Raw genomic sequence first — 17,777 nt, forward strand, 5'->3', positions numbered from 1 at the left:
TGAACAATGCATATATTTTTCAGGCAGAGCAGGCCTACTGGTCATTAATATTTTGTTATTGTTATGCTCAATAAGCAAGGTCAGGTAAATAAAGATGTTGTTTGAAATAAGTTACATCTGTTTTTGTGTGTATTGCACATTCAAACATTAATAATATTCCATAACTGGTTAAAAATGTTTCATTTTGTGTAAGTGTGCATAATTACTTAAATAATTGAAGTGAACTGATTAAAAAGCATTTACATTTTACACCCTTTATATATATTTTAGTCTAGGGCTGGCAGATTTTCACGATTAATTCGGTTAATTCGCATGAACGTTTACACCCGATGTTAGAAATGTGACAATTGCGATTGTTTACATACTTTATATTTTAATTAAAATACCAACATGTCACGAGGCAGAAACTGACCAGACACTCGCAGAACATAAATCAGGGAAAGTTTAATATCAAAAGGGTGAAAACAGTGTACAAAATCATGTAGAGTGCAAAACCAGCGGATAAACTAAACAGTAAACGGAGGACAACAAGGATTATACACGGTAACGGTTAGATTCAGAAATAAGGAGCGCAAACACGATCGGCAAAACAAGACACAAACAGAAGAGTTTAATTAAGATTCACTGAATCAAACACCGCTGAACTGAATCAAAACTCCGGAGACGGTGAGCGCGATCAGGATTGGCTGACCGGGACATGTGAGTCACGTGACAGTCCGGGGGAGCATGGGAATTGTAGTCCATATAGTTAGAAGCAGACCGTGCCCCCTCCATCCACCCCCAATAACAAGAGGACAAAATCAAAGCTGAGCTGAGTGATTACTTGATGCCCCCCCAGTGTAGCTACTGATACAGACTCACTCAGTGGTGGAAACAGTACAGTACAGGCTCGTGTTCCTTTTAAGAAACCTGTAAAGAACTTTTTGTAGTTCTTTTCCTAATGTAAGGAGGCTCTGCTGCACATTATTTAAAATAAGAGTTTGTGAGATATTCTTATAAAGGATATAGATAATTAAGATTTCTATTTTGTTTTAATTATTGTTAATTATTGTGATATTGTTTTTGTTATAAGTTTGAGTCCCTTGAAAGGATAATTATAGGTGGTGCTGTTACTATTTTTGCACTTCTGCAGTCTTTTAAATTACAATGCAAAAAAAAAAAAATTTGAGTCTTGTTTCAATTGCATTATACAAGAACAAAAAAAAAACTAAATCGTAATCAACAATCGGTTATCATTTTAAAATAATAGAGATTTTTTTATTTGGCAAAATCGCCCAGCCCTATTTTAGTCGACTGAAACTAAAACTAGACTAAAACTAAAACAATTCAGATGACTAAATTATGACTGAAACTAAATTACATTTTAGTCAAAAGACTATGACTAAAACTAAATCAAAATTTGCTGTCAAAATGAACACTGACGTGTGCTTCCATGAGTAACCCAAAAAATAGGTCCAGACCTTTAACCATACAGGTTTCTGAAGGCTTCTGCTAACGGTAAAAACAATCAAACCTTTTAAGATTTGAGCTTTTTTCCAGGAATAAGAAGGTTCGAGAGCTCTGGGAGGTCTTTCTGGGTGAGTAGGAGATGATGAAGGTTTGATATCTATGCAAGGTTTAAGTCTCTATTCACAGGACCTCACAGGACCTCACCGGACCTCCAGGACGTCACGATAGCGTAACGGTAGTCCGCAGGTCAACGAGCATCTCGATCCGGAAGATGAGGAGATTCTTCTTACAGTTACCAGCAGCTTCTTTGTTTATTAAATAAATAAATTGTTCAATAAAGACGTGAACTGTACCGTTGTCTGTGTGTTATTAGCATGTTTTTGGGCGTCTGTGTGCACAGACTTTGATAGGACACCCAAAAGACGGGTATGATACCGCTTGAGATGCATCTCCAATTTAACTGGAGGCCACCTGTGGTCAATTGGTTTGATTGGATATGATTGGGGATTGCAGACACCTGCTTATACGAGGTCCCACAGTCCACAGTGGCCATGGGGTCAAAGGAATCGTCTGCAGACCTCAGAGGCATAGATCTGGGCAAGGGTACAGACCACCAACATCCATAAATGGAAGAAGTCTGGCCTGGCCGGGAGGTGAGCAGGAACCTCCGGCGTATCCTTGTGGAGACGTGAGAACCTTCCAGAAGATCAACCATTTGAACTAGGTGCTAAAATGCACCTAGAGGTCTCTCGGACCACGAAAAACACATTATGTCTGGTGGAGACCAGGCACCCGGCTAATGCTGCACCTAATGTGAAGCATGGTGGTGGCAGTCCTGATAGAGGGGAAGATGAATGCAGCTGATCCGTCCTGCAGTGCTTATATATTTTATTTATTTGTATTAAACAGCACTGAAACACACTCATGTTAGGACGACCTTTTGAGGTTTTCAGTGTATTTCACTGTGCACATTCTTTGAAAGTAAAATTGTTTTATTTCATTTATTTTTGTTTATTTAAAATAACACTATTAAACCTACATCTCTCTGATGGTCTGACTGATGAGCTGTCTGTTCTGACATACTGCTTAAGCCCGGCTAGCTCAGTCGGTAGAGCATGAGACTCTTAATCTCAAGGTCGTGGCTTCGAGCCCCACGTTGGGCGAGTATCTTCATTTAACATCTACTGAAACCAAAAGTATGTTCTTCCACTTTGGACAGCCGGTCTCCGGTGACTTATCAGGTTGATATTTGTGCTTGTAGGACTGTTGTTTACTGGATGTTTTTCAGTTACTTATTTCCACTATTCTGTGGGACTACACATTGTTCTTGTGTCTCATATCCGTTTGATCAACAGGCAGGTTGTGCAATAAAAGGCACTCGTCCCTGGGTGGGCTCGAACCACCAACCTTTCGGTTAACAGCCGAACGCGCTAACCGATTGCACCACAGAGACACAAGCACTGCTTTTTCATTGGACACAAAAGTCACATGACTTGCAAACATTTACAGAGGGTTAATTAAGTTTGGCAAATTGAAATAATGGCATGTTTCTGACTTGAATGAGAGGGGCATTAAAAAGATCTCACACTTGTCAGAGACAACGTTTGAAGCCCAGGTCAATAGGACCTGCTAGTTAGAGAAGACTCACTTGCTTGTTAGTTTAAGTGCAAAAGGGATAGTGGCCCGTATGGGGATCAAACCCATGACCTTGGTGCTATTAGCACCACGCTCTAACCAACTGAGTTAACCGGCTGGTCTTCATGGGCAGGGCATGTACCCACATACCTGATACACTGACAGCCCTTCAGTTATGGTGCTGCCACACAGAAACGATGGAGAGCTTTACTGTTGTTGAGCAGAACAGATCTTCATGTGAGATGACTGAGGTTCATGTATTTTTCTTTTAAGAATAAATAAAAGCTGATGCTTTTAACCTCATACTTTCCTAATACTTTTATTCTACACGGTCTAAATTTCTTTTAGTCTTCTGCCATGTGCAGTGCAAGAATTCACTAAATTACACAGCAGTTCTCTTTTTATTTATTTTTGCCATTAACAAAATTGATTGCAAGCATTTATAAAGGTCATGCCACGTTCATTAGGTGAAATGAAGCCAGAATTAAAGATGGCAGAAGAACAGGGTGGTATTCTTACTTTCAGTGATTAAATTACTCAGGTTAGAAAGTCCTGATACTCAGCACATGCTCACCTGACTCTCTCTCAACCATGCTACCTTTAATGGTTAAAGTGGGTGTGGCCCGTACGAGGATCAAACCCTGGCGTTATTAGCACCACGCTCTAACCAACTGAGCTAACCGGCCAGTTCATCTAGACTCTGTAGATCTTTGTACATAATTCTACACTAAACTTTAATTCAATTAAATTTTTTTAACAGGAGAAATAACTCACATCAGCATTTTATAAAGGCTTTCACAAAGCATTAACAAATTGAGACGCGTCCTGGAGCAGCTGAGGTAAACGCTACAGACTCTATACTACCTGATTATCAGTTTTACCTCACTCACTTTTCATTTTCTTTATTCTTTCACACTATTGTAAATTGTTCCACACTAACACACCATGTCAGTGTCACTGCAGTGTCACTGCAGTTCTGAGAATGATCCACCACCTAAACAATGTGACCATTGAAAAACAGAGTAAAAGCAGGTAGAGAAATAGATGGACTACAGTCAGTAATTGTAGAACTACAAAGTGCTCCTATATGGTAAGCGGAGCTGATTAAATAGACTACACTGATCATCCATAACATTAAAACCACCTCCTTGTTTCTACACTCACTGTCCACTGTGTAGTGTGAACTGAACAAAGATCTGAACACAGTCGTGTAGTGTGAACTTGGTATTAGTGGTTAAGGTACTGGGCTAGCAATCAAAAGGTTGCTGGTTCAAGCCACACCATTGGTGAGTTGTCACTGTTCGGTCCCTGAGCGAATTGGTTCTTTGCCTTGTAGAGCTTCTTTTCCTTAAGTGTCTGTGACACCTTTACTTCCTCTGTATTGTGTCCACATTCCAGTTCCCAGTTTGTTCCCAAATCTCACAACTCAAATTCCCTCAAAATAAAGAGCAGCATGGAGAGCAACTGTAACTGTAATCTTCTATAAACCTTTTACTCTTATTCTGCCTCCGTCCCAACTTTATATAGCAATCAGTGAAATCATTGGAAATCTTTTATTTTGGAGAATAAAGACGCTAGAGAATGAATGACTCACAGTTTCTTCTTTTTTTATTAAATTTTTACAGAACATCAGCTTTTTACACATCTGGATCTGGTCCACAAAGTCATCCGGGCGTTGTCCTGATGTAAAGACATCGTCTTAAAGGCAGCAGGTCTCTCAGAGATCCTAATACATGCTTCCACATCGGTGGTATCTTCACACGTCGCCGATGTCTTGGGTCCTGACGCACCTCCACAAGTACACAAACTGTGAACAAACATTAAAAACACGTCAACCACCAGACATGCATCCCTGACAGTTAAATAAAGGTTCTAATCAAGGTTGGCCTTTAGATGTCCTCTGTTTCCAGCCTTTCATGAAACCGTTGGAGGCTCTGCCATAAAAGCGTCTCCAGTGCAGCAGCCAGGGCTTCAGGTTCTGCATACAAAGACTCGTCCAGAGTGAAGATTTCATCCAGGAAGCTCAGCATCTCAGTCTGAGAGCGAAACAGAAGAAATAACAGATTACTAGCAGACAGTTCTATTCAAGATCATTCATGGTGTAAAGAACACACACCTGAAGATGGAATAAATAACACGTTCAGTCTATCTGGGCGTAACACACGAATAGATGAGAGCAATCAGCCGGTCCAGAAAGAGCCTTCGTCTCCGGTACTGCGTCAACTAAACAATGGTGTGTTTAACTACACTTGTAGGGCAGCACAGATTAATTTTAGACTCTATAGAGCACAGACTCTCTTACTGAGATGATCTGATGCATCCTCGCTCTTCACAGAATTCCCAGCAGCACCAGCTCAAAGACGATGGCCATAAAGTTGACGTGCTGGATCTGTGAGTAGAAGGAAAACAGATTTTCTATTAGAATGGTAGGACTGTGGTTCTGACTGATGGCGTAGTCGCTATGGCTAACTGCATGGGTGGCATCTGGCAGTCGACACATATAGTAGTAAATATAGTGCCAGGTTCAGACTGAGTCAAACTCACCCCGATCTGCGCCAGCTCCACTTCGGCCCACATCAGTCCGATTCTCCAGCATCTGTATCAGCCGGTCGTACCTTCAGTGGAAGACGCGCAGATCCTAGGAGAGAAACGCTCAAGACGTTATTAAATCATTCGCACATCGCTTGAATTATTAGATCTGTGTTTTTCTGTCGTCTTACCCTCTTTTTTGCAGCCGCCAGTACGAGTGTAAAGATCTACACCGTCTGGACCTAGTCTTCGGGTTACTCATTGAACCACCCGTGCAGGAGGATCTGCCCGAGGGTGAGACGCTTGCTGGGCTTCTTCTTGAGGCATTGTTCAATCAGATGGCAGCAGGCTGGCGAGTGCGACAATGCACATTCAAATTATAATGTGTTTAGATCTGAAGAAGATACACCGATCAGGCATAACATTATGACCACCTTCCTAATAATGGCCTCCATTGATCGGACTCGTTTGTCCAACACATCCCACGGGCGCTCGGTTGAATCGAGATCTGGGGAATCCATGGAAGGGTGGACGTGGTCCTCAAATGCTTAGGTAGTAGCTACGACCCAACCCAAAGTTTCCCAGCAGAATGTTGGCAGAACTTCTTCCCATAGTGCGTCCTGGTGCCATGTGTTCCCCCAGGTAAGCGACGTGGACAGGGGTCACCATGGGCATCCTGACTGGTCTGCTGCTACCTTTGAGCTACAGGAGCTTGTCTGTTGGATCGGGCCACACATGCATCAGTGAGCCTTGGCTGCCCATGAACCTGTCGCTGGTTTACCACTCTACCCTCCCTGGACCACCCCACAAGAGCTGCAGATTTGGAGATGCTCTGACCCAGTCATCTATCCATCACGATTCGCTCCTTGATAGAGTCACTTCACCTGTCAGTGGTCATAATGTTATGCCTGGTTAGCGTATGTGCAGGTCTTAATGTATATATTTCCTTACCATCAGACACACCAGGTTTGAACACTAGATGCCCTTTGGTGATCTCCTTCTTAGACCGAAATGGCAGGCGTCCACAAACCAAGGCAAACAGAAGTACGCCCAGACTCCAGACGGTCGCAGGGCAGCCATAGTACTTCTGCTTGGTTATCCACTCAGGTGGCGAGTATACCCACGTGCCTACATAAACAAAGAAGACAAACTAGTACCCAAAGTCCAAACCAAAGTACCCATCCCCCCATTGGTGCACAGTTACCTGAATATGTGTTGTAGGGAGTGTCCTTCAACAGGTCGCCGCATCCAAAATCGATCAGCTTCACCTCCAGCGTCTCTGTGTTCAGAAGGACGTTCTGGAGCTTGATGTCCCTGTGCAGGACCCCGCGATCCCGGCAGTGGAGCACCGCCAGGACCACCCGCCGCATTACGTGCCGGGCGAACCGCATCCTCAGCCTGCCCGTCTTGAGCATCAGCTGGTGGAAGTCATGACAGCCTCCCAGGTCGTTTTGAGCCCAACCGATGTCATATACAGCACCGCCGCGATGAGTGGGTCGCCCAGATGGCATCAGTTTGTCCCCAAGTGTCATCATTCCCAAAGTAGGGAACTAAAGGTGCTGGGTTAGTTTTTTTTTTTTGACGAACCCAAGGTCGAAACCTTACCAAAACTGTACAGGAGGGTCTGCCGTGCTGAGACGCATCAAATGACACGTTCCGTTTTGAGACTTTGTTTTGGCAAAACCTTAGTGTTTAGGGGTTAGGATCACCAAAATGACCCGGATAACCAAAGTGTTTTTCTCATTTTTAGGCCGAATTAAAGTACCAAACTTCACCAAGCTTGTCCACGGTGATCCCCTCGCCGAGCCGCACCAAGTGACTGAAGCATTTACCACTTGACTTAACCCTTTCAGCCAAAAAAATATCACAGTGTTAGAGCCTTACCGAAAAATTTTTTCAGAAACTGACTGTGCCATTTGGTGCGGCTCGGCGTGGCGATCCTCCAGGACGAATCTGGTAAAGTCTGGGCTATTGGTTTGGCTTAAAACCCTAAAAAACCCTTTTGGTAATCCAAGACCCTTTGGTAATTTTTTCCCCTAAACATGGGTGAAATGGTTCCAGAATGGAAGAAAAACCCGTTTTTCTCAACAATTCGCCATTTATTAACAACATGAACATATCACACACGAGCGCAACGGCAAAAAACACTATTTACGAGAACATTACTCACCGATACAAACCCATCAACAACACGTGGTCATGGCACATAAACATGTGCACCCGATATTAAACATATTCCGTGATTGAGTAAAAGAAATGTAAATATTCATAAAAAAATTTTTTTTTTAACTTATAACTTAAAAACCCATTATACAAAATCAACTTGAACTTGCCCCTAGGCTAAACAACAATGTACTGCTGTGGTAACAGTAAAACACCCAAAAAAACATTAAACACTCTAAAACGTGGCACTGGGCTCGAGGGGCATTTCCTCCACTTGTTCTTCTTTGTCCGAGGAAGAAGAGGACGTGAGCACCAGCATGCTCAGTCGAACGGTGGGCTTGCCGGATTCGGTGATCGCCTTCATTGCATCCTGACTTACCTTCACTGGAGTCCCGACGTAGTTGTGTTCCGGAGAGGGCCCACCTCCCAAGATGTCGTAACCCTAGTTCAACATGAAAAGATACTAAAACATTAGACGATGCCAATGTTCACTGTCACTATTACATACGACAATCGACGTGATGTCTTACCGGGTGAGGACTAGACTTCCTGGGCATCCTCAAGACGAAGGGTTCATCCGATTCTGATGAAGTGTCCAGGATGGCACGTCTCACGTGCTTGCGCTTGGAACCTTGAACCTCTTCTGAAGAGGACTTTTCCTTCTCAGGTCGTCTGGTGTCCTCTCCAGAAGAGTCGGTGTCGACAGTCCCTGACTCGCCGAATTCCTGGCGGAGGCTGCGGAGGGTACTGGGGCGGCTGCTGCTGGGGCGGCTGCTGCTGCAGTGGGGGCGGTCTTCGGGCTCCTCCTCTCCCTCCTGCAATCTGCGAACACCAGCGGCCTCCAGTACGGTGTTCAGCGGCACATAGAATTTGGAGGCGACTGCCTCGGAATGGCACATCACCCGGTGTATGGACAGCCTTTTGTGTGGAGTCAGGTTCTTTGTCTGAGAACACAACATTAAACAGATCAATCAAAATGAAACTTTATAACATTATTGAACATGCATTCTAACACCTCGATGACTGTACACTCACGTGGTGCACCATGGAGGTACGAAGATGGCGGAAGGTAAAACTGCCTCCAAACCCCATCCGTGTCCACTCAGTCTTGAAGTAGCTGAGGACCTTCTCGCACCTCCCGCCGACCGAGTTAAAGAAGAAGTACGGGGACTCACTGCCGACGAACTGGTCACGGACACTGAGCAGCCCATCGAACCACTGGAGCTCGGACAGTGTCAGGCTCAGCTGGGCGTGGTCTTCCACCTATGGGATCACAACACAAGACAACATTTTAGCAAGCCTAACCAACCCCCCCCACCCCCCCATACCACGAACTGGTCGGACCTAAAAGTACAACGTAACACTCACATCGATGGTCACGTGTTCCCCGTCCACCTCAGCGTTCCGTACTTCTTCCACCTTCAGGTTCTTCAAGACTCCGGCCCGATGACCGGACATGGATACAAAGTATCCGGTCAACAAGCCGAACACCTGGTGAAGGCTCTCGACTGAACCTTTTTTTAGAGACTCTATGAAAACAAAGAAACACTTCAATAGGGTTTATTTTTGTCTTGCACAATTTTGGAAATAATTAATGGGACAATACTCACTGATCTTGGCGGGGAGGATCAGACGAACCTCCCTGCGGAAGTTCTTCTGATCCTCCTCGGACACGATGTTTTCTGTAGGGCAAAACAGGCACGAAATTAGTATTAGTACAGCTACTTTGTCCATAACGTAAGTGTCATTTTCTCGGACGTGACACTTACTGGAGGCAGCTTTACGGACTGCTTGACGGTGACAAGTCACATCGCGTTGCATATCCTTTATGCGACTTGTCACCTCGGTGTTCAGCCAAAGAAAATCCACCCTGGTCAATTTTGTGGTCTTCCGAGGAACGTACGGCAGGTATTCGAAGAATTTCTTCAGACTCATCAAGTTGGCACGCACTGTTGTGGGCTTCAACTTGTCAGCCAATAAAACTCCGACCCAACTGAAAAAAAAAAATGTGAAAGCACAAAACAAACACACACACACACGCACGCATTAGCAATGATGAATGATCATGCACAGCAATAAACCAAAATGAGAATGTGTCTAATACTTACTCTCTGATGGAAGACTGCTTCTTTAAGAAGGAAAAATGGCCCTTCAGGAGGCGGTCCTCACCCGCGAAGATGAGGAACCGCCTCACATGACTGACAGACCCTATGGCATTTTCCTTCTTCTTCTTGGAGGGGTTGGTCCCGACACAGAACCCCAAAAAGTCAAGAAGCACCTTCTCTGTGAAGACATTAGAATTAAGGATTAAAACAATGCCTTGCATTTCATGGAAAACGTTATTGTGTATGACAACCATAAATGTACTTACCGTAGACGGGAGAGTCCTTTATACGGAAGGTATCCCTTCGGGAAAACTTCTTCCGCAAACTCTTCTGGGGGCTGCGGGACAGGAGCCTCTGGAGGCGGCCAAGCTCGTACATGGACTCTTGGCAGTCCTTCCTCGGGCACGCCCCCTGAGGCACCAGGTTGAGACGGGACTCCAGCACCCTCAACCTCCTTGCCATTGCCACGCAGGTGGGGTTCTGACAGTCGGTGCTGGTGCCCGGCTGTCCCTCGTCCACCTGGTCTCCAACACTGGCCTGCACTTCTGCAACAGGCGTCGCCTGGGAAGCAGCGGTGTCGGGTGCGGCAGAAGTGGCGGCTGGAGCGTACAGCCTCCCGGCGTGTCCGATGTCCAACGTAGTGACCATTGGCACTTGAGGGTGGCTGGCCCTCAATTCGGCGAGCTTGCACAAGACGTAATTCCTCTTCGCTTTGTTGGCGTAATGATTCATCTCGGGCAGCTGAAGAACAGAAACAGAACAAACCAATATTTTTAAGCTCGTTGTTGTACTTTTATAATGAATTACAATCATTTACAATAAAATTCAGTGTTCAACAAACATGAAAGATTACCTCTAAGTCACTGTGCACCGTTGCGTTGTGCCGGTCCAACCTCTTCACACTTTTGGACACGCACCCGGGCACGCAGCAAGTGAACTTGGACCTGATGCTAAATAGAAAAGAAAATATATTATAATATAATAACTACTTATAATTTTAATGCATTTTTAATAACATTTGAATGGAATTTTCAAGCTCAGTCTTACCGCCCACTTGCCAGCTGCAGCAGGAGGGTCTTCTCCTGGGCATTACCAACAAGATGGTACTTGCGCAAATGCTGGGACAGGTTGGAGTAGTCTACCCCGCACACTGGGCATCGCTGAATACGATACGGCATCTGAACGTCACAAAAAACAATAAACACCAGTGAAAAAAACATTTAAAAACCAATCAATAACATTCACCTAACCTTACACCTCACCCTAACCCATAACCTCAGTGTTTAGGGACTGGGATAAACCGATGGATCATTGGATCTCCTAGGTGTCACTTCCACCATGACACACTTCATAAAACATTTTGAAATCTATAAACTTCACCAAACTAACCCTAAACTACTTAGTCACACAACATTGACTCATAATCTTTCAAATTGCGCAGCTGAATCCTCAAATCGTCCACTTTTCACTGACCACAAACCTCACCAGACACTATCCTCTGTCCTACAACAACCCAACAACTGTCACTTTCGGTTTCAAAGGTCATTGCACATTTGAAACCTTAAAAACAATTCATTAATTCACCTGGATGTACTGGAAATGTTTTGCAAAATATAAAACTAAATAATCAAACGTTTTTGACTTGAAAAATGAAAGACGAAAACAAATTTTGTTGGGGAAATTTATCACAGAAATGTCATCAGATCACCAAAACGTATACAGCTATAACTTCATGATTTTTTTGGCCTCCGGTTACCAAATTTGGATATGCGGTGCGGCCTGTCGCTCCGCTCGCCTGTGCCGAGTTTGGTGACCCTGTGACAACCGGCCCATTTGCATCCCATGTGATGAGAAAAATGCAATGATGTATCACACCTAGTACTTGGAGTGCTCGTATCGGACCCAAACTTGACCCGACCTGACCCTGGTTGTGATTTTAGGTTTAGGGGACAGGATCACAGAAGTGTCATCGGTACACTTTAGTAAAAAGGGCCATATCTCTTCCACCATAAGACCTAGGATCCCCAAATTTTCACCCGGCGCACCGACTTGACAAAGGGCAGAAGGCTGACAGGGTGGTTTGAACCCTGGGTCCTTGTAGATGTACAGACTGGGAAAACAGCCCTCCGAAACACTGAGTTTGGGCTCGGGTGCGTGGCCCCCGTCCGAAACTTCACGGGCGACCCCGCCGCGTGCCCCCGTAACAAATGTTGCTGCGCCAGAACTCAAAGTTTCTGGGAAAACCACTTAGGCTCAGGCATGGTTTACAAAAAAAATTACCAAACGGTTGTTGGGACCACTTCGGGGGTCTAGCCACACACCCCCGACCCCACCCACGTTTGGAAGGGTAAAAAGGCAATTCTAAAGAATGGGAAAGTTAGTATCCGTTTTTTTGAATATGTCATTTACACTTTTGCATATCCATGAATGGAAAAAATGACACTTTCGTGAAATAAACACTGACCCTAACCCTAATATATGCTAGCCGATCCAATACCTTTTTTTTTTATTTACTTCCACTATTAACTGATAGCATTCACTTACATCAGGCTCTAAACCTCCTGGTTCTACCCACCATTCACTTCACTATAGATAATCACATTATTTCCCAGTAAAAGTTTAACCTAAAGATTTATACTTTTATTATTACTATTTACTTATTAATGTTTACTGTGTTATTAATTACCTATTAATTACACAGTATAATCCATTCATTGCTAACCATTTCTCCCCAACACTCACTCACTCACTATATTTTATATATTTTAGCTTGTTTGGTACAATCTGATGAGTCACACTTGTGTCTAAGTGCTGATAAATAAGCAAAGCAGCTCCAACACTGTGATCATCATTTCTGTAAAATGTGAATGCGCTGGTGTAATTTGAGATTACCATGTTGATTAAAACTCTTTCCACACTGTGATACGGTTTCTCTCCAGTGTGAATGCGCTTGTGTAGTTTCAGATCACTCTGTCCATTAAAACTCTTCCCACACTGTGAGCACTGATACGGTTTCTCTTCAGTGTGAATGCGCTGGTGTATTTTGAGATGACTCAGGAACCTGAAGCTCTTCCCACACTGTGAGCAGACGTTTCCTTCTTCCTGTGTGGGACTGAGAGAGGTGTTAATGCAGACAGTACCAGAGGACGTTTGCTGATTACTGGAGCTTCTGGTGGGCGTCAGATCCTCATGTTCAGTCTTAATCTTCACCAGAGTCTCATATTTATCATTTTTGCAGCTCTTGATGTGATTGTGGAGCTGATTTTGGGTTGTAGAGGAACGTGGACACGAGGAGCAGCAGAAATCCTTGTTCAGTTCTGAAGCAGAAAATAATCAAATACATTTATAACATTATAAATAATCAAATACATTTATAACATTATAAATAATCAAATACATTTATAACATTATAAATAATCAAATACATTTATAACATTATAAATAATAAATACATTTATAACATTATAAATAATCAAATACATTTATAACATTATAAATAATCAAATACATTTATAACATTATAAATAATCAAAAACATTTATAACATTATAAATAATCAAATACATTTATAACATTATAAATAATCATATACATTTATAACATTATAAATAATCAAATACATTTATAACATTATAAATAATCAAATACATTTATAACATTATAAATAATCAAATACATTTATAACATTATAAATAATCAAAAACATTTATAACATTATAAATAATCAAATACATTTATAACATTATAAATAATCATATACATTTATAACATTATAAATAATCAAATACATTTATAACATTATAAATAATCATATACATTTATAACATTATAAATAATCAAATACATTTATAACATTATAAATAATCAAATACATTTATAACATTATAAATAATCAAATACATTTATAACATTATAAATAATCAAATACATTTATAACATTATAAATAATCAAATACATTTATAACATTATAAATAATCAAATACATTTATAACATTATAAATAATCAATTACATTTATAACATTATAAATAATCAAATACATTTATAACATTATAAATAATCAATTACATTTATAACATTATAAATAATCAAATACATTTATAACATTATAAATAATCAAATACATTTATAACATTATAAATAATCAAATACATGTATAACATTATAAATAATCAAATACATTTATAACATTATAAATAATCAATTACATTTACAACATTACAAATAATCAAATATATTTATAACATTATAAATAATCAAATACATTTATAACATTATAAATAATAAATACATTTATAACATTATAAATAATCAAATACATTTATAACATTATAAATAATAAATACATTTATAACATTATAAATAATCAAATATATTTATAACATTATAAATAATCAAATACATTTATAACATTATAAATAATCAAATACATTTATAACATAAATAATAATATACATTTATAACATTATAAATAATCAAATACATGTATAACATTATAAATAATCAAATACATTTATAACATTATAAATAATCAAATATATTTATAACATTTTAAATAATCAAATATATTTATAACATTATAAATAATCAAATACATTTATAACATTATAAATAATCAAAAAATAATCAAATACATTTATAACATTATAAATAATCAAATACATTTATAACATTATAAATAATAAATACATTTATAACATTATAAATAATCAAATACATTTATAACATTATAAATAATAAATACATTTATAACATTATCAACAATCAAATACATTTATAACATTATAAATAATCAAATACATTTATAACATTATAAATAATCAAATACATTTATAACATTATAAATAATAAAATACATTTATAACATTATAAATAATAAATACATTTATAACATTATAAATAATCAAACACATTTATAACATTATAAATAATCATATACATTTATAACATTATAAATAATAAATACTGTTAGTAATTGTTAAACTGAGATCTGATGCTAAAGTCCTGTAACGTGATTCATCCTGCATTCATCATTTCCTGCTCACACTGATCTGCATGAGCACAATACAAGCTTTCACTGTATGATGCTTCATCCCAGGTTCCTCTGATTCTATTCAATCCAAATCTTATTTTACTCAAGATAAAAAATATCTTACTGAGTTCATCTTTATCTTCAGGTTCTTCCTTCTTCACAGGCTTCATCTGGAAACCTCCACACTGTTGGTCCTCTGGGGTGAGGTGTTCCTCAGAGGTGACGTGTTCCACAGGGATCGAGGTTCCTTCACCTGAAATTTCTTTGTTTTGTGAAAGAAGAAAAATAAGTTTGTTATTGTTGGTAGTAACGACCAACTTCTTTATTAAGAACTTAAGTTAGAACTAACAGACACGTACTTCTATACTATCTGTCAAAAACACGACCTATAAACCTTTGTTCAAACAGGGTTTCAGCAGATTTAATAATAATAATAATAATAATAATAATACAACCTCAAATCAGAAAAAGTTGGGACAGTATAGAAAAAGCAAATAATAATATAAACACAGACTTTGACTTTTATTTGATGTCAGACAGGATGAAGCTGAGATGTTTTATCTTTTATCTGCTCAACTTCATTTCATTTATTAATAAACATCCATTCCTGCATTTCAGGCCTGCAACACTTTCTAAAAAAAGGAGGAGAGTTAAGATCTGGATGGAAGGTGCAGACTCATCTCTCCAGGACCATCAGCACAAACAATCACGTATATATTGAATATATCAGCTTATATACTCGACTTTATTTCTTCTCATTCATTACCCAATCATTCAGCCACTTGTATTCACCTGGCATTACTCTGTAATTATATACTAGTGTAAACACGGTACAGTCAGCATGATCTGTTTAATCTTCTTTATCTTCTGTCTCCTCATTTCACTCACCTGCTCACTTCTGCACTAAATATACAAAAATATTACAAGACATTCAGACATGACCAAATTAGGAGAAATGATTTTGCTCAAGTCTTACTGAGTTCATCTTTATCTTCAGGTTCTTCTTTCTTCACAGGCTTCATCTGGAAACCTCCACACTGTTGGTCCTCTGAGAAGAGCAGTTCCACAGAAGCCACAAGTTCTGCAGGGATTAAAGTGACTTCACCTGAAACTCATCAATATGAGAAGAAGAATCTCAACAACTGGAGGAAACTGAAGGTTGTGGGTTTGGTTTTCTGATCATAAATAAATCCTAGTTAGATTCAAACTTAAATCCAGACTGGAGTGTAGCAGCACAGGACAGTACAGTACAGTACAGTACAGGTTCTAATCCCACTATCCACTTTCTCCAATACTAACCATACTGTACTGTACTACACTGTCTGGTGGAAAAGTGTTATTATGCTCCATATTTACTTACAGAAGAAATCATCATCATCATCATCCTCCTCCTGTATTATTGTCTTCTGGAATTCTTCATGTTGTAGATCCACAGGGGTGACGTCTCCCTCTTCTGCTGACTGCATTATTAAAAATCTAATAGACAGACAGATAGACTATTAACAAAGTTCAACTGTAAACAAAGTTTAAAAATATGACGTGTTTATATAAAACTGTGAGATTTAATCATGAAGAAACTCAATCAGTTCCGCTCAATTGATTCATTTTGGTGGATCGGTTCAAATGAATCGGTTCATCAGTACTGAATCATGTGTGATGCTAACAGTTAGCGGAGCAGCTAATAGTTTGTGTGTTTAAATAAAACTGGAGTTAAAGCTCCTCAAATCCTCACAGTGATGTTTTATTATGAACTCTAGTTTTATTATTAATTAGAATGTGGTTATAATTAAATATAAGGGTTATAATTAAATACATATTTTACTTACAGATGAGGCTCTACAGTACAAACACAGCAGCTTCTTGTTCTTCTTATGATGTTTAATGGCGGTTGGCAGAACAACTTAAGACGCACCAGCGCCACCAACTGGACTGGAGTTGAACAGCAGCTTAGCAGTAATAAATCTACATTAGCACATCTGTATCTCTCTATTGCTGAGGAGTTAATATGTGTGTTTACATCACTTCATGTATCTATACGTGTCTAACATACGTATCTATTCTATTGGTATTCATAAACACACACACACACACACAGATACACAATACACACACACACACACACACACATACACACATCCCAGCTAGCAAGATAGATCTGGGCCGATTCCGGCTCCGGTTCGGCAGTGTCGGCTGTCTGTCGGCTCGGCACCCCACATCTGGCCCGATAACGGCTGCATGTCGGCATAGTCGGCTGACTGATACTCGGCTATATTGCGGCACTCCGCATCTGGCCCGATTACGGCTGCATGTCGGCACTGTCGGCTGACTGAGCCTCGGCTACATTGCGGCACCCCGCATCTGGCCCGATAACGGCTGCATGTCGGCATAGTCGGCTGACTGAGCCTCGGCTACATTGCGGCACCCCGCATCTGGCCCGATTACGGCTGCATGTCGGCACTGTCGGCTGACTGAGGCGATGCTATTGCCAAGTTTTAGCACCATGCACTGATCAGAGATTGTTTTTAAATTGAAGAATAAGTTATTTAGCAAGCTTGCAACTTCCCTTTAACACTGGAATAAATGTAAAAGAACCTTTTACTCGCTGTCTTTTGCAATCATCATGGCTCACACTGACAAAGTTTCTAGGTGCTTAACAAACCATATATGTTTATATAACTAAATACAATTTTAATAAATAAATGGCTTACGGGAACCTCTTGCATTGGTCTTGGCTATTCGATGCACATAGTCATTTAGGAAATGAGGTATGAAAATGGCATTGATAGCTTTTTTTTGTTTTGATAAACTAAAAAAGCTTTTACATGCACTTTATGAGTTTCAGTTTTTCCAGAACTTTTTTCATG

The 17,777-nt window shown here is 40.2% G+C and overlaps 1 protein-coding gene, 1 long non-coding RNA gene and 2 other non-coding genes across 4 annotated transcripts; 1 reads left to right on the top strand and 3 right to left on the bottom strand.

Moving 5' to 3' along the window:
* The first annotated feature begins 2,539 nt into the window (after positions 1–2,539).
* trnak-cuu (transfer RNA lysine (anticodon CUU)) lies at positions 2,540–2,612 on the top strand. The gene has a single exon. It is a non-coding gene; the product is annotated as a tRNA-Lys (tRNA).
* A 216-nt stretch (positions 2,613–2,828) lies between these two features.
* Positions 2,829–2,902, bottom strand: trnan-guu (transfer RNA asparagine (anticodon GUU)). Its single transcript has one exon. It is a non-coding gene; the product is annotated as a tRNA-Asn (tRNA).
* Positions 2,903–4,674: 1,772 nt separating this feature from the next.
* Positions 4,675–7,006, bottom strand: LOC134306024 (uncharacterized). Its single transcript, XR_010008889.1, has 7 exons — positions 6,818–7,006; positions 6,565–6,741; positions 5,805–5,962; positions 5,629–5,722; positions 5,387–5,473; positions 5,201–5,307; positions 4,675–5,120 (listed from the first exon to the last, which is right to left on the bottom strand). It is a non-coding gene; the product is annotated as an uncharacterized LOC134306024 (long non-coding RNA).
* A 685-nt stretch (positions 7,007–7,691) lies between these two features.
* On the bottom strand, positions 7,692–16,776 carry LOC134306019 (uncharacterized). Its single transcript, XM_062990279.1, has 15 exons — positions 16,740–16,776; positions 16,274–16,389; positions 15,890–16,018; positions 15,038–15,175; positions 12,774–13,198; positions 10,929–11,059; positions 10,735–10,831; positions 10,148–10,622; positions 9,885–10,059; positions 9,546–9,769; positions 9,387–9,458; positions 9,145–9,305; positions 8,812–9,039; positions 8,307–8,720; positions 7,692–8,218 (listed from the first exon to the last, which is right to left on the bottom strand). Exons 2-15 carry the CDS (start codon positions 16,377–16,379, stop codon positions 8,012–8,014), a joined length of 2,982 nt encoding a protein of 993 aa, XP_062846349.1. The 5' UTR covers positions 16,380–16,389; positions 16,740–16,776; the 3' UTR covers positions 7,692–8,011.
* Between the last annotated feature and the right edge of the window lie 1,001 nt (positions 16,777–17,777).

The sequence above is a fragment of the Trichomycterus rosablanca genome, unplaced genomic scaffold (genome assembly GCF_030014385.1).
Source record: "Trichomycterus rosablanca isolate fTriRos1 unplaced genomic scaffold, fTriRos1.hap1 scaffold_181, whole genome shotgun sequence".
Lineage (NCBI taxonomy): Eukaryota > Metazoa > Chordata > Actinopteri > Siluriformes > Trichomycteridae > Trichomycterus > Trichomycterus rosablanca.